The sequence below is a fragment of the Aythya ferina genome, assembly GCF_964211825.1.
Source record: "Aythya ferina genome assembly, chromosome: 12".
In the NCBI taxonomy this organism is placed as follows: domain Eukaryota; kingdom Metazoa; phylum Chordata; class Aves; order Anseriformes; family Anatidae; genus Aythya; species Aythya ferina.
Window position 1 is genome coordinate 21,314,016 of NC_140308.1, and position 25,704 is coordinate 21,339,719.

Consider the following 25,704-nt stretch of genomic DNA (forward strand, 5'->3'; position numbering starts at 1 on the left):
ATGTAAGAGAAGTTGCAACACCAGCTGTAGCAGCAGCAAAGCAGGTCTTTTGCACAGGTGTTTTTGGCACAACTAGCATATTTCTGCCACTCGGTATAACACCCTTCATCCCACCCTTAGTATGCAGCTGAGTCAGAAAGGCAAGATAATGGAAGGCAGCGCTTTAAAGAGTTGATGTGTAGGTGTAGGGTGGGAAGTGCACAAAGTGTACAAAGATTTAGATTAGAATATTTATTTGAGGTAACAAGGGATGATCCTTATGGGTCCCTTTCAACTGGGGATATTCTATGACTTCTGAAGGTCATCTAGCACAACCCTTCTGCTCGAATCACCCATCAGCTTTTAAGCAGACCTTGTTATTTAAGCTCCATTTCATTCACTGTACCTGTCAAAATATATATATATATAATCAAAAGAAGCAGTGGCTGAAGAATCATCCTTTCAGTATATTACTGACTGGGCAGAAAGAAATTAGATTGCTTTGGACCTCTGTCAGGAGATATGTAGGACTACATTTGGGGCTCTGGATCAGGTTAAAGTCACAGACTGTAGGATAAGGTTTGAGATTTCCTAAAGCTTCATACAATCAAACAGAGGTTAAACAGTGAATCCAAACACGGTAACAAAATAAATAAAGACAGAGGAAATAATGCTTATTGAAAGCAGGGCAAAATCCATCTCTTGAACAAGTATTTTTTATTGGCCAGTATTTCAAATGCATATCCTACTCCTACCAAACAATGCACAATCATTAACAAAGCTGCAATATGCGGAAGGAAGCAAACTTGCAAAAAGTTCCTACAATTTTACAAGGTCCCCCCAAGTTCAACTGTAAACCCATCCATGTCAACACACTTCAAGTCACTTTCTGGGACCAAATGTTAGATTTTACTTGTCATCGCTTAGCTGTGAACCACTGTTGAAACTCATTGTTCACTTGACTTTCCATATGAAATATCTCAAATTGACAGCATGTAACATTTTTGGCATGCAGCTTCTAAGGTTGTCCCTGACATGCAGAGTATGCTTTCCAACTCCATCCTCATGCTAACTTAAATTACAAAAATCTTCTTGTCAGTTCTCTGCAGGTTATGCTTGGTAACATTATCATTGATTTCTTGCTTAGGACCCAAAATATGGGTGTGGGGGGGAGTAGGTTTCTTGTTTTAACAACAGGTGTTTATCATTTGCAAGTTTTGCTGAAAGTATCATCTGAAAGAATATATTATTTCTTGAAGCACACATTGTGCTGCCTGGCTTGGCATCAGCCTGCACTGGAATGCTTATAAACTTATTATACAGGCAAAGGGCAGGCAGGACAGGTGAATTATGTAAAATGGGAGGTGAAAGGTAAACACCAATTATTTTGAGACAGCCTAAAACCAAATCAGCTGCACTGTGCTGTCAGAAGTGACCACGCATTGCTGTGGGGCTTCGCGCTGGTTGGAAATTTAAGACAAAAATATTAACGGAGCACTGATCTAAGCCCCTACAGCCTTCGCAAGAGGCCGGTGGCGCTGTGTGTGGAGAAGGTGACAGGGACACCACAGCACCCCAAGACGGGCTCGGTGCAGGTTGACGTCAGGGAGGAGCTGGGCCGCGCCGCGCGGGCTGGGGGCGGCCCGGGCCCGTCCCCATGGCAACGGCGAGGAGGCGGTGGCACGGCAACAGCGGCCACCAGCCGGTCACCTGACCCGCGCCCGCCGATCACGTGATATGATCTCCATCGACGCCATCTTGAAGCTGTGTCCGAAGGTGAGGAGTTTTTAAATTTTCTTTTATTGGGTTTCTCTTTAAATTACCTCAAAACCGGCCCTTGGCGCTGCCAGCGCGAGCGGAGAGCGCCACAGGAGCAGCAACCGGCAGGGAGGGTTCGGGGAGCGGCGGCGGCGTGCGGGTGGGCCCTGGACCAACGCGTGGAGCCGAGCCCATGTGCTGAACCTCCCCCGGGGAGCTCGCCGGCTGCTGCCCGCTGCCTCTTCCTCCTCTTCTTCTTCCTTCTTCTTCTATTCTTCCTCCTCATCCTCTTCCTCCCTTCCCACCCGTTCTGGGCCGCGCCGGCGGTACCTGCACGCTGCCGCGCGGGGACCGCGCGCGGCTTGGCGGCACCTCGGGGGGGGAAGGGAAGGGGCAGCCCCTCTTTGCTCTCCCCGTTCCTCCACGGGGTCTCGGCCCTGAACCGCAGGTCATGGGCTGGGGCTGCTGCCTGTCCCATCCCGTCCCCTTGAGGTCGGGGACCCGCGCTGCTTGGGGTAGGCATTGGGGTTCCGTGCTGGCCGTCCCTATATAACAGAGCAGCGATCTGCGTTAAACCTGCGCTAAACAGGGAGCGCATAACTTAACTAATGTGCAAGTGTGTGCTGTAATTGCACAGCTGATAACACGCATCAGCTACAAGTATCAACAATCGGTGCATCTGAACGTACTCTGTTTTCTGCTTCGACATAGCAGTGTTAAATGGCAGCGCCTTTCATTTGTGGGCTTCCCTCTTAGTTCCTATGCTGCTTTCAAATGAAACAGGTAAGGAAAATATTTGCCTGCTTTGCATTACTTATAAAGGGTTAAAATTACTAAGTTTGATTTAAAGTAGTGCCATGTTCCTATAATTTTCCCTAAATGACTCTGAAAATATTTTAGCTTGATGTTATTCCTTGAAGGGCTTCATGTGATGGCAAGTCTGCTTGCAGGGGGAAGAAGCACATTTATTGTTACAATATTATTAAACATGTTGTAGTCAGTATGAAACAAACAGCTAAATGTTTTTCTATAGCTAAATAGGATGGTTTTCAAACAATAGATAAGTGAAGTAAAAGAAGTGGTTGAATGGAAGGTCAGTCGCTATTAACTTTGTTGTTGACATGTCACCCATTTGCTACTGCAACATCTTTTATGTATAATTGGAAATATATGAATGGGATGTAAGTTTTCCTAGCCACATAGACAAGAGTTAGTCATTCAATCTACTGTACCAAGCAGACAATAGAAATTGAAGCTGAAAATGCACATCAAGACATCTGTTTTATATTAAAGTTAAATAGTTGGATATTTCAGTTTAATAGTAACTGAACACACATAACATTGATTCCTGTTAGTAAGATAATACTGAACTTGAATTAAATAAGCAGGTTTTTTGGTATACTCACATGTAAAGTGATACTATCTTGTTTTAAATAGATTTATTTTTTAATTTGTATTTCTCCTAGTTGATTTACAATGGCAGTACAATATTGATAATTCTTAATCTGCTTACATGTATCCAGTTAAAGGCATAAGGCCTTTAAGTTGTTTTATTTTCTAATTATCATGAATCCAATTACCTTAATGGCTTCTTTTATTTTTATTTTTCAATTTTAATTTAGACTTTAGCCATTAACAGGTAAATATTCTTGAAACTAACACAGCAAAATAGTAACATTGAAGACAGTAGTCTTGTCTCTCCTAATAATTCAGAATTTAATAATATTTTTGGATGTTCAGCTAAAATACATAAGCATATCAAGTGTGAATGATATTAACATTGCTTATATTGATAATTATGATGCTTCTGTAATAGATTGCTTCAATTGGACAGATCCAACTGGGAATTAAATACTAAAAACTCTCAGAGAATCCATACATATTGGAACAATTATTTCAAGGAAATGTTCCAAATGTATTTCTCAGTGTGAATCTGTGTTTTCCAACAGGTACTGAACTTTGCAATTATAACAGACTCTGTAGATAACCTGAGTAGTAAGGTGAATGGCAAATAAAGATAACTTGACATTCCTGCTTTGAATTTTTCTATAGATCAAAATTATGACATATGTTTTTGAAATAAAAGAAAAAAGTATAGTGGCCTTAAGCCTGACAAATTTTTATGATCCTGCAAATATTATCTGCACATAAATTAAACAATCAGTAGCTCTACCAAATCCATGTGGAAAATAAATCTGAGTTATTCTGAATGAGTACCTTCTGGGATTTGTTTCTGCTTTAAAGAAATTCTTAAATTTCTATCTATAATTTTAGTACAGAAAAGCTATAACAACCTGATTTTTATTGGTGGAAATATTTAACTGCTATTGTGGAATAATTACATATTATTATATATGCTTATTTTCTTGATAGATCAAAAATAATCTGTATATGTGTTCAGACCTTTAACGTACTGCTTACCTTAAAAATATTAAAATATTAGAGTAAGCAATGTATTATGCTTACATTCGAAAAGATGAGGAAGAAATTGTATCATAAAGTCCCATATGTTTTCTAACTAGTGTGTTTTAAGTAAAAATCTGAAAAATAAGAAAGGCATGTCTTAAGTAAACATCACTGGCTGTATCAAATAATAAGAAGAAATTCTATTTCTTTGCTATATTCAATTAAACCAGAAATTGTATGTTCTTGTGTCCAGTAGTAACAGATTTATTTAAAAATCAAAACACCTGCAGTGCTTTACAATAAATGCATTTCTTACAGTTTGTATTTAAGTTCCAGTAAGTGTGATTATTTTTTTTATTTTTTTTATCTTCAGAACATACAGTAACTGGAAGGTGCTTCATTCATATCGCATGTGTTGCCTCAGCAAATAAGCCTGCACATCTTCTGCTGACACTGGGCAATCCCATGAAATCTTCCAGTGTTAAAACAAAAATCCAAAGTTTCCCCAACGTTGTTGCATCTCCTGCAATGCAAAAATGTAAATACATTTCTTACGTTTGTCTAAACAATATTTTGAAGTAGTGCCACATGTGGCAATAGATCCATGCTGCGGTTGCCTCTTTGAGAGGGCCACCCCACCTGACCATGCAGGCATGGCTGAGGCTTAAACCTGCCCTGAAGCATCATCATGGCGCTTCTGTCTTTCTTCCTTACACTGCCTATGGGCAAAGTAAGGCCAGTGGTGCTTTTTATTCCTAGTAGACTCCTGCCAGAGTCAAAAAAAAATTATCTAGAAATACATTCTCATTTTTAAATTACAGCTGTATACTACATCCACAAGTCCCCTTTTTCTTTTTTTTGTGGGCCTTTTGGACCAGTTCTGGAAGTTCTGCTTTGGCCAACATACCTTTCTTGGAAAAAAAAAAAAATTATTCCAACTTTTTTTTTTTTTTTAATTTAAGGATAACTGATAAAAGAAGTACCTGTCATCTCTCGATGTTCTACATTTTAAATATAGTATTAAAAAGAAGTATATTAAATACCCATTTGTGTGGGTATTTAATAGGAACCTGAATAGGTTATTTTCTGGCATTTTTTCAGAAGTAAATTCCACTGAAATTCACTGTCCAGCACCCCCATCTCTACTCCACAACTTTGCCCACATCACAAAGTATCCTTTCATGTACATTTATATGTATTGGCTTCTAACTTAATCTTCAACGCTACCACATTATTGCCTGTGGTTTATGGTTAGATATGTTTAAAGAAAGTGTAAGTGGAAATACTATCTTTAGCTTTCCCTCAAAACAAACAAACAAAAACGTGTATAAATTGATTTTCCCTACAATTAAGGAACTATAGGAAAAGCTACAATTAGTAGCTTTTCTAGAAAATGACACTTTTAAGTATGCTTTGACATTTGAATGGTCTTTAATACAGTCAAAGCGAAGTGACTAACGTAACTACATACCAGAATTACTTATTTGTACCAACTTCTCAAGGGAAAAAAATGCTTATTTTTGTAAATTATGTTGATGTAAATTGACATTTGTTTTAGGAGACATCAGTGTATCAGAGTGAGTACATCAGGAATACGTTTTCATACCGTATCATGAGTTTTACTCATAAATGTGCCAGTTACTATTGATTGGTTTATTTAAGTGTCTAGCATTCAAATGGGTAGTCCTTGTAAAGAAAAACAATAGTTGTAACAATGCTAATCAGCTTATGCTTGAAAAATATTTATCTTGCCAATATACAACTTGGAGGCATGCAGTTAGAGGCTGTCCTGGAAGTACTCTGTCCAGATATTTTGAATAGTATTTATACTATCTACATAGTCCTCAAAATATTTGGCTATTTAAATAGCCATTCTGAAAGTTTTTATGAAGTTGGTGGCTTTGGGCTTCCACATTTAGTAGATAAATACTACTGGTTTGTGTTTTTATTATTGTATTAATTTTTAATATTTTATAAAACACTTTATCCTAGATATTATGGAAGAAGGAAGAAACGTTGCAGTACTGATGCCAAGTATTAGAGAACAGGAAGCTGTACTGATTTCTGAAACAGTCATTGGCCCAACACTGCAAGCCAGTGAAGATCAGAGGAAATGTAAAACTGATCCACTAATCCATGTTATCCAGAAGCTAAGCAAAATAGTTGAAAGTGAGAAGTCACAAAGATGCCTTTTAATAGGGAAAAAACGTTCCCATCCTAATGCTTCTGCACAGTCCTTTGAAACGGATGATCTTTGTGAAATCCCAGCTAAAGCAATTGAGTTCTCTGTTATTGCTACTAAAAAGACTGAAGAGTTACAAGCTGATTGTTTTGTGACTGAATGTCTTCCACAAAGCAAAAAAAAGGTGACATGCTACCAGTGTAGTCTATGTAAGTTTCTATCACCTTCTCTCTTAATGCTACAAGAACATATAAAACAACATGGGCAGAAAAATGAAGTGATATTAATGTGCTCAGAATGTCATTTTGCTTCTAAAAACCAAGAAGAACTTGAATCTCACTTCCAAAACTACCACGAGAATGGTAGTAAAATGCAGACAAAAGTACAGCAATGTGTAGATGTCTCGAGTTCATTTTTGCAAGGGCCAGTGGAAAGAAGTGTCAAATCAGGGACTGATCAGACAGGAAATGTGGAATGTAAAGATATAACTCAGTCTACTCATATACCTGAAATGGGTAGGAGGAAATGGTATACTTACGAGCAGTATGGCATGTACCGGTGTTTAATCTGTCGGTACACCTGTGGTCAGCAACGAATGTTGAAAACTCACTCTTGGAAGCATGCAGGTGAAGTTGATTGTTCCTATCCTATCTTTGAGGAAGAAAATGAAACTGCCAACTTGTCAGAGATGGTTGTAACTCATACACCTCACAGCATGGATGCAGTTGTTCTTTCTTTGGAAAATAATGAACTAGATATCCATGGTGAACCTACTCTTCAACTTCAGATTTGCAATTCTGAGCAACTGTCATGTAAATCACCAGTAGGAACAAATGTAAAAGAAGAGGTGATAAATCAGTCTCTAGTGCATTCTCCTACTACAGAGGTTTTAGAGGAGACTGTATCAGATACAGAACGGGATAATTTGGTAACTGATAGCCTACTTTCATCAGCACAGAAAATCATTAATTGTAGTCCAAATACAAAGGGTCATGTTAATGTAATAGTCGAACGTTTGCCAGGTGCTGAAGAAAGTGTCTTACAAAAGCCTTTCTTGATAAACACTGACATTGAAACAGAAACAAAAATAATCTCAGAAGCATCCCGTGTTACCGGTGAAGAACCTGATGAAGTTTATCATTCAGATGAAATCCAAGAAGTAATAATAGGATGGAATAATACCGAGAAGAAAGAGAATGAATTAAGCCCTATTAAAAATGTAGCAACTGATGAAAATGCACCTCCTGTACGAAGAAGGACAAATTCTGAGTCTTTACGACTACACTCATTAGCTGCAGAAGCTCTTGTTACAATGCCTATCAGAGCTGCAGAACTAACAAGGTCTAGCTTTAGGACTTTGACTGGGGAAGACACTGTGGTTGCAGATACGGGGCAGGGAGAGGCTAATGGCCTGTGCATGGCTCATCCTAAATTGGTATCCTCGCATAAGAGTCCTTCAGAGGAGTTTAGTGGCTTAAACCAAAATGAATGTGCAATAGTTGAGATACAGAACGAAAGGCCAGAGTTATCAGAAGCACCAATTAAAATGGGCATTAGTATGTCACTACTCACTGTCATTGAAAAACTGAAGGAGAGGACAGATCAAAATGCTTCTGATGATGACATTCTGAAAGAATTACAAGACAATGCACAATGCCAAAACGCAAATGATGCAAATATTCCAGGAAGTAACCTAGTAGAATATATACCCAGTGCAGATCGGCCCTACCGCTGTCGCCTCTGCCATTACAGCAGTGGTAATAAGGGCTACATAAAACAACACTTGAGAGTTCATCGTCAGAGGCAGCCCTATCAGTGTCCGATCTGTGAACACATTGCTGACAATAGTAAGGATTTAGAGAGCCACATGATCAACCATTGCAAAACAAGAATGTATCAGTGCAAACAATGCAAAGAATCCTTTCATTATAAGGTAAAGTTATTTCCTGTGCCTGTCTATAATTGCTAAATAACCTATTTGTCTACTTTTTTTTTTTTTTATAATTGGTGATCCCTCTTTCTATCTTGATTCAGTCTGATATCCTGGTTTCATTGTCATTACAATTGAGGGTTATTGCTAGCAGTACTTTCTGAATATACCATTCAGCTATAATTACTCTGCCTTACCCAATGAAATAAACTTGCTTCTTCACATAAGTTATTTTCATGAGAACCATCTTATGAACATCTTAATATCCTGTTGTTCTGCTAACCTGTAGCAACTAAAAAAGTGGAAGCATCAGAGAACTTAATAGCAGAAATTTTAAGAGAATGCTCAGATGCACCCACTAGTTGTGAGTGTGAGCAAAAGCAATAGTAATTGGGGGTAACAGGAGAAACTGCAAAACAGATTATTATTTTTTAAATTTCTTTCTCTGTTTTTGCTTTAGGCTGGATGTTCTGTAGAACAGAGCTGCAAGATGAGTTGCCATAGCAGAATATTTTACTTGGGCCTTTTTTTATCGTCTCCATTTTAAGCATTGATACTGATGGTGTGTGTGTTCCTCTGTACTCAATTCAGTAGTTACAAATAAAGAATAGATAACAACAGTACCCAGTCTTAAAACTGAAACTCTTTTAGGCAGCGATAGTGCAAATTTTGCTGTATTTCCTGTTGTCTGGTCTTAGTTTGAAAAACTATACTGGTTGGGTAGAAAAAGGCTTTCTCTCCCTCTTCCTCCCCAGGCAAGTAGAAACCACAACAACACATTCTTAAGTCAGAAGGCAAAAAGAAAATGGAGCCATTTTTACACAAGCCATCCTCTAACCTCTAATCTTATATTGCTTTTGGAGTATAATAATTCTGGAGGAAAAACTGTTTGCCACTTGTACATGAGAATGTAGAAGATGGGAAGAAGGGGGAAGAAGGAAATAGGGAAAAGAAAAAGCTTGAAAATAAAAAAGTCAACATGACACATTACAGTTACAGATAATATGTATATAGTCATTTTTCTAATGAACAGTTTTTTTTAAATTAACAAAAATCACAATCATATGAGTCATTTTCATCAATCCTATATGTTATTAATTAATGTTATGTATTTTGTTTTGTTTCCAGTAAAACTAACTGAGGGATAATCTGTATATATGCTAACATATGTTTTATAACAGTTGTCATTAAAAGTTGAGTAGCAATGTCATATATTACTGCAGTGTCTGAAGTGACCGGTGAATGTTTGTAGTATGTATTTAAACACGGGCAATTGTTTTTTCAGAGCCAACTGCGAAATCATGAGAGAGAACAACACAGTCTTCCAGATATCTTTTCAACAGCCACATCTAACAAACTAACTGTTTCAAATGACATAGATGAAAGAGAAGGTACTGTTTATATTGTCACTTAAAACTACAAAAAATCATTCATAAAATGACTTGTTTGCTATACTTGCGGGCTTACTGTTTTTAAGGTCCTTTTCAGGCCAAAATGTTTTCACATCTATACCTAACCTAAATGCGTGGCCTTTTCAGTGTGCAAACTTACCTAAATGATCAGTTTTGAGATCTCTTACTCACAGTTATTAGTAGGTAAGACATTCTTTGCACATTTAATCAGATCCTCTTTTTCTTCTTTTTGAAAAACAATTTAAATATTTACAGATAATAATTGTTATGGAGTATTATTTTGCATTTTTAAGAAAAACAATCCTTTTTATCTTTCTTCAGCAACTATAGTATTTTCTAAATTTCCTAGAGTAAACAAAATAAAGCCCTTTTTTTAAACTCATTGTGGTTACACAGTTTTCTATCAGCATATACATACAATACAGTCTATTCTGCTATTAGAAGTTTCTGTTTAATTACGGTAATGTCCAAAATGAGTCCAAAATGAGTTTTAATCCTGGAGAGGCAAATGTAGAACATTTTAAAAATGCAAGCTATATATGTAATAGTCACTAGGGTAACCAAAGGTATGCATTTCTAAAACGTTTGGTTAACTGTGTATCTGCTTATAATTTAACAGTGTTCTTAAGAAAAACAAACCTGATGTGTAAAGGTAGTGAAATAGGAAGAAAATAGCTAATCCCTGAAGTTAAGGGAAATGTGATCCTAAAATCCTTTCAGTGCTCTTGGAGGCCCAGTATCTAATATAACTTCAATGCATCCTCTTTTCTGGTGAGATAAAGCTCCTGAAAATATTTACAAAGCTTCTATAGGCAGAACTGTAGATTTTTTTGTACTTAGCAATTTTAGAGTATTGTTGAAAAATGCTAGTAATTATATCACCTCTGAACAACTGTGAGATAAAATATTTCACAGTTTGTGTTCATAGTTCTCTTCTGTCCTAACTATGTCTCTTGTTTGTTTATATAGCAAAATGTGTACTATAATAGTACTTAGATTGCAGTTGAAATATCTGGGTTCTACTCTCACCTCATTGACGTTAGCACAGATACTTGTGAAGAAAGGTACTAAGCAGCATGAGCCAGGTAGACGGCTTGAACCATTAACAGTTTGTCCAAAGCAACATGGTAGGCGTCAGAATAAAGTGAGATCCTTAACTCCTGACTGATTCTTAACTCTTGTTCTGTTAGCTCACACTGCCTCTTGTTTTGGCTTTCAACATACGTGATGGGAAATTAAAAATTAATTGGCTCACTAGCCTCAGGTAGAATGACCCTTCCTGGCTCCTTTTTGCTCTCATCAATGCAGAAGACATTAAGACATTTAAATATTTAAATTCGGGAAATTGTTCTGTAGTGCTTATTATATCCATAAAACCTAAGCTTCAGATAGCTATCTGAATTCCAGGGGAGCAGAAAAAAGGCTAGGGAGGGTCTGCTGGTAGTGAGAACATTAAGTTTTGTGTTTTATTTTTCTTCAGAAGAAATAGCATAGTAAGAGAAATGATAGGAAAAACATTGTGAGTTTTGCTGGTTACAAATATATGGTAGCACAGCTTGGATTAGTAGTTCTGACACTGTTTTGACTATTTTAAACCAAGATTTTTTAAAGATGACCTAATAAAGCAGTACTTTGAGATTCCTGAATCATATCAGACTTGTGAATACTGTACCTTTTGAGCTAAAGTCCTAAGGTGACTGAAAATCAAGATAGCTAGCTGCTTTTGAAAATACTACATTTTAAAAGGTGTTGTTAGATGCTATATCCTGACCTGGTAATTTAACTTCCACAAAGGAGGAACCTCTGTTTGTGAAAACTGTCTGCCTTCGATGTAGTTATTTCAGAGATTTTTTTTAAAGTATTTATTGCTCATTACTGTCTTAAAAGTGTTACATCCAGGCACCTTAATTAAATGTTTACCCCACATGAAATTCAGTAATGGTGATTCGAATTAAAACAGTTTTCCTTTTAAACTTTTATTAACTCATGCTTTGGAATGCTTAAATTATTTCAGAACCAATTTATAATCAAATTACAACACCACTGTAGTACAGCAATCTCTTGTCAAACAAATGTCATCCCTGTAAAGCAACACAGAACAAAGAAGTTTATGGCATAGCATCTGTTTATGTGAAAGATGCCTGAGCTGGAACAGTTCCATTTCTTGTTTATGAAATAGTTAGTCCTAAAAGTCTCTTTATTCATCATGGTTGTACTATAAATTAAAAGAGAACATTATGAGACTGGATATGATTTGATTGTAAATGTCTAATAATGAGGGAATAGGATAATAAGCAGAATTACAGGAGCACCTGTTACTGCTGTGAGAATAAAGATCTGTCATTCCATGTTCACTTTAAGAGACCTGATGTCCTCAATCCAGAAAGCAAAAAAATCCCACAACCTCAAGAAATAAGCTGCTGAAGGAGGCAGGGGACATGACTGCTATTTCACTTCAGTTAGAGATTATATGATGTGTTACATAATTCATGTGCATTTTGTTGAAAGGCTAAATCTAATGTAGTGATTGATATAAATAATTGCTCCTAAGTTACTAAGTTACTGGGTGGTTAGCCTCTTACAACTATGCAATAGATAATATGCTTGTGTAACATTAAAAATCTCATTAGATACTGTTTGTTTTAAGCAGCCTGCCGAATAAAATACCAAATTCATAATATAAAATACGTTTAGAAAAGGTTTATTCTAAAGTTGCAGAATTTAAGAAGGAAAACCCATTCTGATAGAGCATGCAATAGACCAGCCTTCACAAAACCCATGCTCTACCAAAGATCTGCAGTCCAGTGTCTTTGTGTTCATTTGCACTCTGCATAAATGTATATTCATAAATGAATAACTACAGAAATGTAAAATATGATGTCTCCAAGGGTGAAATTAAGATTATTTTTTTTTAATTTAAATTAAAGATTTTCTAACAGTAGTAAATTTTAAAAAGTTATATGAGCAGATAGTAGGAAAAATTCTGATATATTTTGCTTTAAGAACTTTAAGGTTGAACTGCAAATGGCTTGACTGTTCAGTCAGTGAACAAGAATTTGATGTAAAGTTGAAACGAACTTAAGCACCTACCTTACTTGCTCTTCGAAAAGGAAAAATCTAAAACCTTCAAATAGTGAAGAGGTTAGATGCAGAAAGCAAGACCTTAGATTTTAATTAAATGTTTCTTTTGGCAGTAGTCAAAGTAGTTTTGATTTAAGCAGCTCCAGATTGGTATTCCTTTGTGTATCTGCGGTTAAAGTCATTTGAAGAGTGTATGAAAGCTGCTGTATGATGAGCTGGAGTGGGAAAATGACCTGCATAAAAAATACCATCCCTCCTCTTAAATGTTCATATTTAAACCCAGATCAGTTACATTATTCAGTGAGGGAGCAGGAATAGGGCTGGAGTGTGACTCTGTGTCTACAGAGTCACATCCCAAAAATGTTCAAACTGTGCACTTGTAAGCACAGATTTTCCTATGTAAAATTAGTCATTAGCCTTTGTCTCTGCAACCATTAATTTTTCAAGAGTCTTTTTTATTCTGGAAGGAGAAACAATTTTTGTTGCTATTGCTTTTCAGTAATTTGGTGATGTTCCAAATTATTTCTTTATACATCTGGTCAGTATTTTGTTTTGTTTTGTTTTTTGGTGGCTTGATTTTTGTTGTTTGTTTTGGTTTGGGAGGGTTTTTTTAGATAATCTCAGATCCTTCTGAAAATGGCTGTGAATGTAGTGAGACTACAGTTAGAAACTTCTCTTTTCTCATTGCCCATCTTCTCATGATTTGATTCATTCTACAAAACAGTGAAAAATGATGGGTTCAGCAGCTCCCACATTTTTTCACCTTTTGCTGTAACTCAGGATTTTGACCCAACTGGAAGAAGGGAAGAGTTCATAGAAAGAATGTGTCTTTCTAAAAATTTTAGTAATTCCAGTAGAAGGTAGGGCAAATGCAGAACAGCATGGTAAATAGAATGTACCTTTATTATCTCTGTCTATTGCCAGTTTGCTCCAGATACTAAAGTATTACTTTCAAGTGTTAATTCATGTTTCATAATTCAGCTGTGCTGAAATTATCATCTGAGAACTGACAATGCTGGATTCAACTGTCGAAAATGTCGTGTTTTTTCATATAGGAAATAAGTCTTCACTTCAGAAACTGTACAGATGTGATGTATGTGACTACACAAGTACAACTTATGTTGGTGTACGAAATCACAGACGAATTCATAACTCTGATAAGCCCTATAGGTAAGTCTCAATTATTGCTAACTAATGCTAGGCTCTTAGTCTGCTTGTTTTAATGCAATTTTGAATATATATTAAAGAATGTCAGTACTATAATTTTACTGCAAATTTGAAGGAGCCATGCTTTCTGTTTGATTCAACCCTATGTAATTAAAATTTCCTAGTGTCTCCAGGATGCATTGCATTTGAAAACTGCTGGTTTTCAGTTTCAAGCATCCAGATGTGGAAAGGGAAATAATTATCTTGTAATATTGAACTTTGGCCAACAGCAATAATTTATTTAGTACTCATTAAATACTTCATTTTATTTTGGATTTACCTTATTTCAAAGTGTTCTCCATTGTGATATTGCTGCTTTTAAAGCTTTGTTTCAAAGCAGCAAGGTAAACAGCAAGATTCACATTCCTTAATGAAGGAAGGAGGAGGAGTCAAGGTACATCCATAAAGTCTTGGCTCCTACAGTTCAGCAAATTGCTGCCCTTTGTCCTGTCCCCTTACCTTTTTTCCAGGTTTCAAACAATATTAATACATTTAGGATCAAATTGTATAGCTTTTGTAGATGGATGTTACATGGATTTACAGAAAAACTTGGATATCTAGAATTACATTTAGTACTATAGGTTCTCAGCAGAAAAAGCAAATCATGCATTTTTCTGTATGATTCTGGTTGCTGTATACATGTAAATTCCTGCCTTTTCAGTCCGTGCTCATTCATCTCTGGATCTCTGTCCCTCTCTAATGGCTAGAAATAGATCTGAGTTAATACAATTTTTGAGCTAATAAACTTCCGTCTTTTTAATGCAAATTGTGGAAACTCATCTTAACACATTGAAATGCTTAACTGAGCCAGTAGCTTTCTCTTTTGGCTAAAAAAAAAAAAAAAAGGACGTGTGTTTTAATTTATGCATTGTAACAATATCCATTATCACTAGCAAAAATTTGAAAGATATTTTCTTGGAAAGTAAGTGTGGAATACAAATAGATATTTTTTTCTTCTCCGAATCTTCCCTATTTCCATTATTTTTAACTTAGTTCTGTTGGAACAGCAGATACTGTAGTATCATGGTATTTGGTAGTTTTCTGAGTTGGTGTTAGCCCACCCTGTTTGATTTAGGAATCTTTGAAAATTTTCCATTGATGATACAGACTGCTGCTTACTAAATTTAAGCCTACAGATCCAGCTTGCTTTTCTTATTATTTATGCATGAATCCTTTAGACACATCTGCAGACCTTGTAGGATACTCAAGACACAGCTTAAAAACTGTAAAGATTCAGTATTTATGGTATTTTTTTTCTTTTGAAAGATGTATTCCTCAAGCCTTTCTGCTTGATCAGATAGCAACCTAAGTACATTGTAGTGATTTTCACACTCATAAAGGTATTTTATTATTTGTTTAACAAAAATTGCTGGAAATTAAACTGTATAGCCTCTAATTATTCATTTGTATTGATTTGATACCTTCTGGACATTAATACTGCACAATTAAATCCTTTCAAAAATAAAGTTAGGAACTTCTAGATAAATATCCTGTAATCTCAACCTTTTTCACTCTATAGACCAGACTTAGTAAATGTTGGACATTTTACCTTTTCAAAAAAGAGACAATTAAAAATCCTGATAAATGTGCAAAGGTTTAGCTGATCTTGATGGCTTCCATTAGATCTGTTATGTGGTACTATATTTATGCATATCTTAGTATTTTGTGTAATACTCTGTGGTCCAAATCCAGGGATCTCAATCTAGGATCTCATCTATATTGTTTTTAGACAACGATACCATGAAAAATGTAAAAATAAAAATAAAAATTTAGACAGCATGATGCAACTCACTTGTCTTAGGGCACTTGAATCTAAACATGTTGATCTTGTCCCTGACTTTTACTTCAGCTATCATGCTCTGAAACTTAGATGTTTTATTACTTAATAGATAGTTTGGCATTTAAAATGTCATGAGAAATGCCTGTTGCATTAAGCAGAATACATATTCTTAAGGAACAAGACTCGCTTCTAAGTACATTGTCTCCCCTATAGCTTTTATGGCCATATTGTGCCTTTGCGTAACATAGCCAAGCAATCTACATCACAGCTATTGTAAGTGCATCCCTTACAGATCATGAGGCATACCAGCTTTAGTAGAGGTGCACAAGGTAGCTGTAAGGATGGACCATGGTCAGTATTCATAGTGATTCTAGCTCGGATTCTAGTTGGAGTCTTTTTTGGAGCGCAAAACGTTCTCATAGTCCAAAAATTGAAAGATGTCATCACTTGGACTTCTGTAAATATTGTTAGCCTTTAATTGTAGTCTTTCCAGATACCTTTGCTTTCTCTTAAATTATATTTCTGGAAGTGTTAGTAGTTAATTGTCAGATTAGTTTACTTCTTGTTGTCTCTTTAGATGTCGAGTATGTGACTTCGCCACCACAAATATGAATAGTTTGAAATGTCATATGAGGCGCCACCCCCAGGAGCATCAGGCAGTGCAGCTAATGGAACAGTACAAGTATGTAACAGCTCTGATTTAGCAAAAAGCTATGATAGTACTGGTTTGGTTGTGTTAAGATATAAAGCAGAGTTTAGATTATATTCTTTTCCCTTCTATATTCATTCTTTGTTCCAGTGACTTTTTTTATTGAGAGGGAAAGAGAAAAGGAAAGAGATTTGATATGGTGTTCCCAGGTGATATTTATGCTAGCTAATTAAATAGGTCCATGGCATCCCTCTGGTACAATATTCCGCTCTCTTTCCAAAATGGGGTGGTTGTATATAAAATATGTATTACAAGAGGCTTCTGGACCGTGTTAATTGCCAAAGCATGGGTGGAATTGTTTAGGAAAATGTATGTGCCAAAACCATGCCTGGGGCACTTCTAACACTGTAACAATATAGATTGTTAAATTCCAGCACCCAGGAATGTTCTCTGGCGTTGTTTAATATCCTAATCTAAGCACAGCCTAAGTATATACACGTTTGTTAGAATCCAGATTGGAATCACGCTGCCCTAGTTAAGAATGAGTATGAATAGTCATTGTTTAACTGATGAGTGTAGTTTTTAGTCTGTCCATCTATGTTTATATACATAGAGAGAAAATTAATGTACTTCAAAAAAAGAGACTGTCATTAAAAAGGGTTAAGTCACTCAACTGTTGCTTCATTCACTGTGTACCAATCCACTGACCAAGCTGTGCTAGTAGTGCAGAAAAATTATATATCATCATATAATAAAAGACTAGTTGAATACATGTGCATACAGAACAGAATTAAGATTATTTTTTGACTCTTGTGTTTTGCAAAAATTCATTGTGACCTAATTTTATCTGTAAATGAATGATAAGGTCTGCTTTTTATTTTTAACAATGGCATTGTTTTGAAAAAGTCTTATTTGAAATACTAAGATTCTCAATCTGAGGGTGAGCTTGCCTATTTTTGAAAACATCCATTTTCTTTACAAGGCTCCAAATTAGAAGGAAGAGGAAAAAATAGAGTAGCACATTACAAAACACGTAATAGAGACAAGTGAGCTAGAAAGTCATGCCTGTTCCCCAGCAGGACAGAATTATGTCACTACCTAAGGAAGGCAGTATACCATTGTAATTTTTAAACACTGTTTTATGCAGGCCTTCTTGTGTTTCCAGGTCCTATTTCTGAAGAACTCTTTCTCAGAAATTTACAAAAATTTACTAGTATAGTAGTAATTTTAATAGACTTATCATAATACAACTTATTAGGGGATCCCATTGCTCGGGTAGAAATCATTTAATTCTTATTGACAAATGAATGAGATAGACTGAGATGCATTCCTAACTATAATTTGTTAGAAACAGTTCGCCTTCAGTATCTAGGAAAATTTGATCCTAGTCTTCTTCGTGTGATTTGAAAAGCTTCCTAAGTAGCTAAGCAAAGCAGCTTTCTTGTCCAAAAGATGATGAGCTACCACATCTTTACCCTGAGTACTGTTCAGCTCCAGAGTGATGATATACAGTATCACTCATCTCCTTCATGCTCAGATAACTAATTTATCATCTCAGAAAACACTTGTTAAAAAAATAAACTCCTCTGTTGTATGTTCATGTATGAGAAAAGTCCTGTGGGATTTGATCAGTCATATTATTTGTCTGTAAATATACAATATGTCTATGTAAATGGAATTTATTTTTCAATGCTTTTGAACTATCCAATCAAATTCTAGCAGAGGAAGAAACATTTTGTGTTCAGTTCTGAATTGTGCTGTGTATTTATCTGAGTGTCATAGAATTTGCAACTGTTTTTAGAAAAGAGATTGGACTATTGGGAGAAAGAGAGAAAAAAGTACCAAAGTATTACCTTTATTAAATGTTCTCAGTTGCATTTAATTAAGTATGGGCTAAAATCTTCTTCCTACAAGAGATAATTGGGATTGGATACATAAAGGCCTTACTTCCTAAATACTAGGAGTGTAAATTAAATTTAATAGGACAACTACCTCTCAAACTTGAAAAGCATTTCTCAAACCATTTTTCTTGAAAAGATCAAGCATAGCTTAATAATTAGGATTATTTAGGCCGTGTTTTTGTCCATCCGTTCCCCCCCCCCCCCCTCAGAATTTTATGTATAAAATTCAAACTTGGTTGAAGAACAAGTCAGTGTTTCTTCACTGTATAAGTCAGTGTTTTATAGGGAAATAAAAGATTTAGCCTTCTACTACCTTGGGCTGCTGGAAAACTCTATGGACAAAATTATCAATCTGTGATCGTTTTCCAAACCTGGCTGGACACTGTGTGGGGAACTGCTCTAGCTGATCCTGCTTGAACAGCTGGGTTGGACTTGGTAACCTCAAGAGGTCCCTTCCACTTTCAATGATTCTGTGATCCTCAAATAAACTACTATATGCTACAGCAAAAAAGGCTTTATTAGTTCAGTTAAAATTAGCACTGCTAATTATACAGCACCTGCTTGGTTTAGAACAATGGCGAAGAGAGCTCCCCACCTGGCTGCCAGATACCACACAGACATCTCCATGTTTCTGAACTATTGCATATTTGCAGTATTTAAACAGTTTTATCAGGCCAAACATAAGATTTCAATTAAATTATTTAAGAAGTCAGAAGAGCCAATTTTAAGTTCTCAGACTGTATAAATAGTCTTAAATTTTGGAATAACCATTTTACAAACTTTTTTGACCTAGTTACAAAACTGAACAGGGCGACTAAGAAGAGGATTGACTTGTGTCTTGCTGCTTACTCATCCTTTTGGAAAAAGCAGTGAATTAGTACAATAGTAAAACTTAACTTTTAAATGCATCTCTTCCCCACATCTTTTCTCTAGATGTTCTCTCTGTGGATATGTATGTAGCCATCCTCCATCCCTGAAGTCTCACATGTGGAAACATGCAAGTGACCAAAACTATAACTATGAACAAGTGAACAAGGCTATTAATGATGCAATTTTGCAAAGTAGCAGGTATGTCTTACCTATTTTCAAGTCCTATTATCTAGAATTTTCAAAGGAGCCACCTCTAATCCAAAGTACAATTCCTGTCAAAAAGCAACAGCTGTACATTTTGATAGTTGTTTCTTTTATTATTTCAGGTTTCAAGGACAGCTTCCTGACAAAACCTTGTTGGAAGGCACAGATGAAAGTACAGTACCTATACTAGGAAGTTCAGACAACCTGGTGTCTTTTACAGAGTCTATTAACCAGACTAATAATGAAATTTCAGGTTCTGATGAAAATGAAAAACCTAACTTGATGAATACCTCAGGTGGTTTAGAAAAGAACTCCACTCTACCCCATCTTGGCACAGAATACTGTGTTCTTCTCTTCTGCTGCTGCATTTGTGGTTTTGAGTCTACCAACAAAGAAAATTTGCTGGATCACATGAAAGAACATGAGGGTGAAATCATAAACATCATCCTAAATAAGGACAACAGCACAAATCAGAGCACAAACTAGGTGAAGCATTAAGTTGAAGAGGGGGTTTCCTAGAGTGACATTTTCTATCTTCACTAATTTTGCCTGAAAAACTTGGTAAAGAGAAGAATTGCAAGCAAAACTTGCCGATTTCCCATTCTAAGTCCTTGTTTCAATAAGAATTCAAATTTTTAACTAGGGATCGATGAATCGTTTTAGAGATAAATATCAGGAGTAGGGAACAGAATGATCCATTTTAACCTGTTATTTCTCTGTATGGTGCCAAGAACGTGGGATTGTTGTTTTTCTTCTTTCCTTTTACTGTCTGGTACTGGTCAGTAACAATGACTTAGTACAGTATATTAAAACCTAAAGACATGAAAGCTTTGTTGCTTCCCAAATAGTTACGCAAAAACATTTTAACCCTCTTTTTTGAAGATAGCAACTTACCAAATACAAATTTTACAACAGGATTTCATCAAACTCAGCCTGAATTCTGGAAGGTAGAAAGAGGGGAGATAAGCGCATATGTGTGCTTGCATGTGTATTCCCAATCTGTTTTTAAGACCTTACAAACTCCAGGTTGTCTTTCAAAAAAGAGTGGTATCCTATCCGTTGATTTAAAGCACCAGGAACTGAGTAAACTAGAAGCATTTTGCTAATAACTGTCTCTAATTGGATCCTAACTATAAGCTGGTATCTTTTAATTGATGGTATATAAAAGATTCTTCATAATAATGGCCTGCTGTTTCTTAAAAGGCTTTCTTAACACATTCAGCAGAACTATGTAAGAAATAAATAATAATTAAAAACAAATTTAAACTAAACCTGCAAAACAAGTCACCTCATATGTCACTATTAACTTGTGGTGATTGTAGTACCTAGGAGCACCATTTTTTATGAGAACAAGGTACTAACAGTAATTGCCATAAAGATATTTTTAAATCTATATAGATTTCTAAGGATGCAGATGAAGAAGGAAAGGGATTTTGAGGAATGCCTACATGTTCTGGAGTTCCTTGAAAGTTGCACCAGCTGTATAAATAATCCCATTTGTGTGACAGGGTTTAATTGTAGATATAATACACAGAAGGATAAAGTAATCATAGCAATGTTCCTATAGAAAGTTATATTTCAAAAAATAAAATATGGAAACCATATTTTAAGCAAAATCATCAAAAACAGTCACTTGTAGAATAAATTTTACTAGTGTATATAATACAGGCTCAGAAGGGGAATTAGGGATTACTTTGTTTTCTAAAAAACATATAGAAATCTCTCCCTTGTAAAGCACCGTAAAATTAGAGTGCTTTCTTTTTGTGTGTTAACAGCAGTTTGCAGAAGACAACATTCATCAACATCTCAGTTGGAAATATATACAGGCTAATCACCTTGCAACTTTGCTAAGGTCATTCATAAAGTTGGCTACTTAAATTATTTGAAATACAGACTTCAATCAAGAGAAGCAGTAGCACTTCTAAAAGAAACCCTTTTGTAACCTGATTTAAGCTTTCTAGTGTGGCCGTTTATTTCTGTTTTTAAAGAATGGCAGTTGCACGGAAGCATACCTTGTTCCTGACATGGGAATGCAGTTACCTGATTTTTTAGAAGCTCATTTCTTAAAAAATGACTTACTCTTAGAAAAATAGTGTTTTACATTTATTTCATATTTATACATTTCTGCTAGCAGAAATGAGCTAGAACAGTAAGTCTAAGAAGGTGGTATGTGTAGCATACAGTCTGTTGTGCATTGCTGACTGTAAGTGGTAAACAAGTCGGGTTACTACTTTATGAAGCAGCACAAAATCTAAATGCCAGTGTAAAAGGCACTACATTCCACGTACATTCAGCAATTTTTGTTGTTAAGTGGTTTCCTTAACTTGTTCAAGTTAAATATCTGTAGTTTTTTATATATAAAATTGATATCAGAAAGTACACATTTTACTTTAAAATTGATATAATGTCAAAGCATTTTTGTGTCATATTTGAGATATTTTAAATACAGATTTGTAGTATTTTCAGTTAAAAGTTATTTTTAATATTTCTACAGATTTTTCATTTAATGAACAAGATTTATTCACATCTCAAAATCAGTTAGAGATAGTAAACTTCTAATGGGATATTCATACTGTCTTATTGACACCAGTATTTTATCTATAGATACAGAATTCAATATAGAATTCATGCAAAAGTAGTAAACTATTTGCAGTATATCTGATCTTCTTCATTCAGAGATCCTATTTGTTGAAAAAATTAAAGGTAGGAAGAGATCCAAGATAATGTTAAACTACCAGCCAGTATTCACAGAAACAGTATTTTGCCACTTTCCTTATTTTTGCATAAAGGGATAATTATTTTAACATTGCTCTACTAATGAAAGAAAAAAAGGTGAAAAGCTTGCATTCATAAGCTAAAAAGAAGGTGGCAGCGAACCAAGACTTAAAAAGCAAGTAGCTTTCAATCAAAGTTAAGAATTCTGGTGTACATGTTTGCAACATTTAATATAATGCACCGAGACTGACTGTAATGGGATTCCTAAGCAGGATGTATCTATTTACATTTGCTCTTTTCCATCTCGTTGCTTTTTTTTGTTTTGACCATGTGTTACTATAAAATAGTATAAAGTTAGTTGCCTCTAAAAAGTGTTATCAGTCCTATCAAATGCCAACAAATAATTCTTTCCCATATGCACAGAGGTATGTTTAACTGTCTCCCTGCTGCTTGCCATTAGTTACCCACTCACAGTTCTCATGGCCTTTATGAGAAGTTCTGCATGTGAAGTAATTATAGGCTTAGTTTCTGAAAGTAAAGTATTTCTCAGGTTACCTGCTTTAGAAAGTGTATGGTTGGCTTGTTTGCATGTTATGTAAGGGTTTTTCAAGCACATTTCAAAGTCACCAACTCTGCAGTCTCCCCCTTTCATATTTTCAGATCTTCTGTCACAGCACTATGAGCTGATCAGCTATTTCACTTGCTGTTTGTTTTATTAAGAGTTTGATCCATTATATGAACTGTAACTTGCAGCTTTGATTTTAAAGGCCTATACTTCTATTAAAGAGAAAACTTCCTTCCTACTAGACAACACAGATAAATAGGTGCGTATTTCATCTTTCTGATTTATGCTTGGAGTGGGATTCAGTCAGTTATTGTATTTTCCTCTTTCAGAAGCACTTATTTAATCATTTTAAAAGATGTACGGTTGGTGCTGAAAGTAACGTTTGTTAAGATATATTTAATAGAAATTTACATTTGCATTTGATATTCATGGACATGGGTACATGTATTTTTTTAAGAAAAGGTATTGTAACACTATGGCACTGCTTTTATAGCCAAAGTACAAAAAATTTAGAAAACTGACATGTAAAGACTGCAGTTAATTCTGATACTGTATCTTATTAAATAGGATGACTTCCATTTTATAAAATTACCCAGCACATTAAGCTGCATGCCTTAAGCTCTCTCTAGGATTGTGTTCCTGATAGATGACTGTTCGGAACTATGAAGCAAAGTCTGTAGTACTACTTTAACTACCTTCTGAAATACTGTACAATGTTAGAATAATTTATTTTGCTTTACAGGAGTTTGTCACGTATTGACTTTAATAATGTATTTTGGTAATAAACTTTTTTTGTTAAACACTTTAGTCACTTTTATTTGACCTGTATGAAATAAGGTTATGAATACAGAAAACAGAGACAAGAACCAGTGTTTAGAGATAGGAATCTGTTTACATCAAAAAGTACTTGAAATACTTCACTGCCATTTCACACTCTTGTATCAAGATATTAGTTAATGTTACTACAAGTTTTGTAAAAGTAATGGTAGTGATGAAATAGGAGACTATTAAAGCAAGTTCTGAATACAAGGAAGTATACAGGGAAGCATGCAGTTACATTGGAACAATGCTGAAGGACAGAGCTGTCTTCAAAATTCACAGTGAAGCTAGTGGGACTTTTGTCCCTAATTTCAATGGTGTGAAAGCCTTACACAGCTTTTTTCAAGTGATGGATTCATGCTTATCTATCATGTAAGCTAAATCTTGCAACCTAATTTTATATACATGCTACATTTCTTGGCCTTGCTGGAGCTTTGCTTCCTATCTTTTTCCAAAAATGGAACCAAAACTTAAAAAAAAAAAAGTTCTAACTGCTGCTGCTGGCCAAGGAGAGAAAGTACCACCAGAGTGCCCATTCCTGGTATTATCTGGCTTACACTAAAATAGGTTATTTTCTTTCACTTCATTATTGCTCTTACGGCCCTGGGCCAAATACGTTACAGTACAAAAACTGGAACTTAATACAACAGAAGAGCCTCAGTAGAAGATACTGGGGGGGAAATAACCTCAGCAGAAGTTATTTCCCCCCTAAGCATCCTGCTCCTGCGATCCCCCAGGTTTCCCCTGACCCATTTGCCGTGTTTTACACAAGAAATGCGTGGCTCCGTTAGGTCAGCACGGGCAGCACCATCCAAACCGCCGCCTTCCCCCTGAGGAGCCCTGCGGCCAGTCGCTACTGGCAGCGCCCAGGACGTGCAACTTGGGCTGTAGGTGTCCCAAAACCGAGTTCTGGCGGCCTTGCCCCCGCGGCGGCTCTCACTCGGGGCCCGCAGGCCGCCGAGGGCCCCACGGTGGGGCTCTTCCCCTCGCGGGCCTCCCCCGTCCCGGCTCGCCCCTTGCCGCCCAGTTCTGCTCCCCCCGGCTCCGCTCCGCCCGTCGGAGCCGAGCAGCTCGCACCGCGGCCACCCCCACGCCCGCCCCTTCCCCTCCTCGCGGCGGGGGCTTGGCGGTTCCGCGCAGCCGGAGCCGGCTCCAGGAGCAGCTACCGCCGCTCTACAGCAACCCTCGGCCCTCGCAGCGCCGGCAGGTAGCGGCCCCGCCGGCGGTGGGTGGGGGGGGGGCGGTGGGGAAGCGGTGACGGGCCCAAGCGGGGCAGGAGCCGATCCCCAGGCCGCGCAGGCCGCAGCGCGCAGCCCGTTCCGGGGGGGGGAGCTGCGGCCCCAGGCCCGGCCCTCCTGCCTCCTTTGCCCAGCCCCGGGGCCGCTTCATCCCTCGGCCTGCCCGCAGCCGCCACCGAGCGGCCTCGCCCCGACCTCCCCTGACTGAGCCCCGGACCCGGCCGCAGGCCCTGCCCCGCCTCGTCTGTTCTCACCTCCGCAGGCCACTGTGGGGTCGGAGGCAGGACTGTCCCATTCCTTCCCTGAGCTTCTGGCTTCCTCGGGCGTACCTGGCAGAAAAGGCATTCATCCCGGCACAGGGCGTTTTGAAGAAAGCCTGGTGGTGGGAAAGACCGTGGTTGCGATGACCATCTTGCCCCCTATTACGTTATAGTTGGATTTTATACAAACAAGCTACTTACAAACCGATACATGCTCACATAGTTCCCTCCACGTGCATGTTGTTTGGTGTGTGTGTATGTTTTTTCCCCCAGGAGTAAGGAAAAGAGTTGAAACCAATTCATTGCAAAAGCTTTAAAACCACAAAGAGCATGCAGCTGAGGCATATTTCTTAGAGCAGCTCCATTATCACTCACTCAAACCAGTGGTAACACAAGTACCCCTGTCTGCACTCTGGGAATGGTAATGTGCCTGCATTCAGGACTGGACATTGTTGATTTTCAATCGCAGAGTAGCAGGGTAAAGCAATTTTACTTCTGGCCTGCTCTCACAGAACAGAGAGAACTGTGAATTAACAAGAGAATGACTAGCTGTTCTAGCTGTTTTGTTGTTGTTTTTTAACGTTTTCAAATTTTACAAGGCTTTGACAGTACAAAACATCAAAGATTTTTTAATGGTGTTGCTGTAGTCTTTTATAGTGCATGTTCTTTGGCAATGTGTCTGGATCTTATGGCCCACTATGGGGGGATTTCCTGAAAGCCAGGATTTAAACAAATGGTTCTCCATTCTA

General features: G+C 37.0%; 2 protein-coding genes and 1 long non-coding RNA gene across 15 annotated transcripts in view; 2 read left to right on the forward strand and 1 right to left on the reverse strand.

Moving 5' to 3' along the window:
* Positions 1-1,701: 1,701 nt before the first annotated feature.
* On the forward strand, positions 1,702-23,438 carry ZNF507 (zinc finger protein 507). Of its 7 annotated transcripts, none has more exons than XM_084533075.1 (9): positions 1,918-2,252; positions 2,449-2,520; positions 4,517-4,681; positions 6,136-8,258; positions 9,541-9,646; positions 13,804-13,918; positions 16,312-16,416; positions 19,218-19,352; positions 19,481-23,438. In XM_084533075.1, the coding sequence occupies exons 1-9, from the start codon at positions 2,189-2,191 to the stop codon at positions 19,842-19,844; spliced, it is 3,249 nt and encodes a 1,082-aa protein (XP_084389201.1). In that variant the 5' UTR covers positions 1,918-2,188; the 3' UTR covers positions 19,845-23,438. The 7 variants fall into 7 exon arrangements, with proteins under 7 accessions (XP_084389207.1, XP_084389206.1, XP_084389201.1 ...); XM_084533076.1 differs by having other exon boundaries at positions 2,452-2,520; XM_084533080.1 differs by lacking the exons at positions 1,918-2,252; positions 4,517-4,681 and adding an exon at positions 1,703-1,755.
* On the reverse strand, positions 4,387-25,695 carry LOC311443147. Its single transcript, XR_014697094.1, has 3 exons — positions 25,157-25,695; positions 24,950-25,071; positions 4,387-4,666 (listed from the first exon to the last, which is right to left on the reverse strand). It is a non-coding gene; the product is annotated as an uncharacterized lncRNA (long non-coding RNA).
* DPY19L3 (dpy-19 like C-mannosyltransferase 3) overlaps positions 24,464-25,704 on the forward strand; it is a 35,223-nt gene continuing 33,982 nt past the window's right edge. For 3 of the 7 annotated variants that reach the window (XM_084533089.1, XM_084533090.1, XM_084533088.1), the window contains exon 1: positions 24,470-24,664. The gene's annotated coding sequence lies outside the window, so the exon portion shown is untranslated. Of the gene's footprint in view, positions 24,665-24,967; positions 25,078-25,704 lie in introns of those variants that run through there. The other 4 variants (XM_084533091.1, XM_084533087.1, XM_084533085.1 and 1 more) reach the window with 4 other exon arrangements.

Excerpts from the sequence above, each read along its gene's own strand:
- ZNF507 (XM_084533075.1), top strand. The coding sequence starts at position 2,189 with ATGGGCTGGGGCTGCTGCCTGTCCCATCCCGTCCCCTTGAGGTCGGGG. Across the intron at positions 2,521-4,516 it reads GCTGCTTTCAAATGAAACAG|AACATACAGTAACTGGAAGG; the intron begins GTAAGGAAAATA and ends TTTTATCTTCAG. Across the intron at positions 16,417-19,217 it reads CAGCTAATGGAACAGTACAA|ATGTTCTCTCTGTGGATATG; the intron begins GTATGTAACAGC and ends TCTTTTCTCTAG.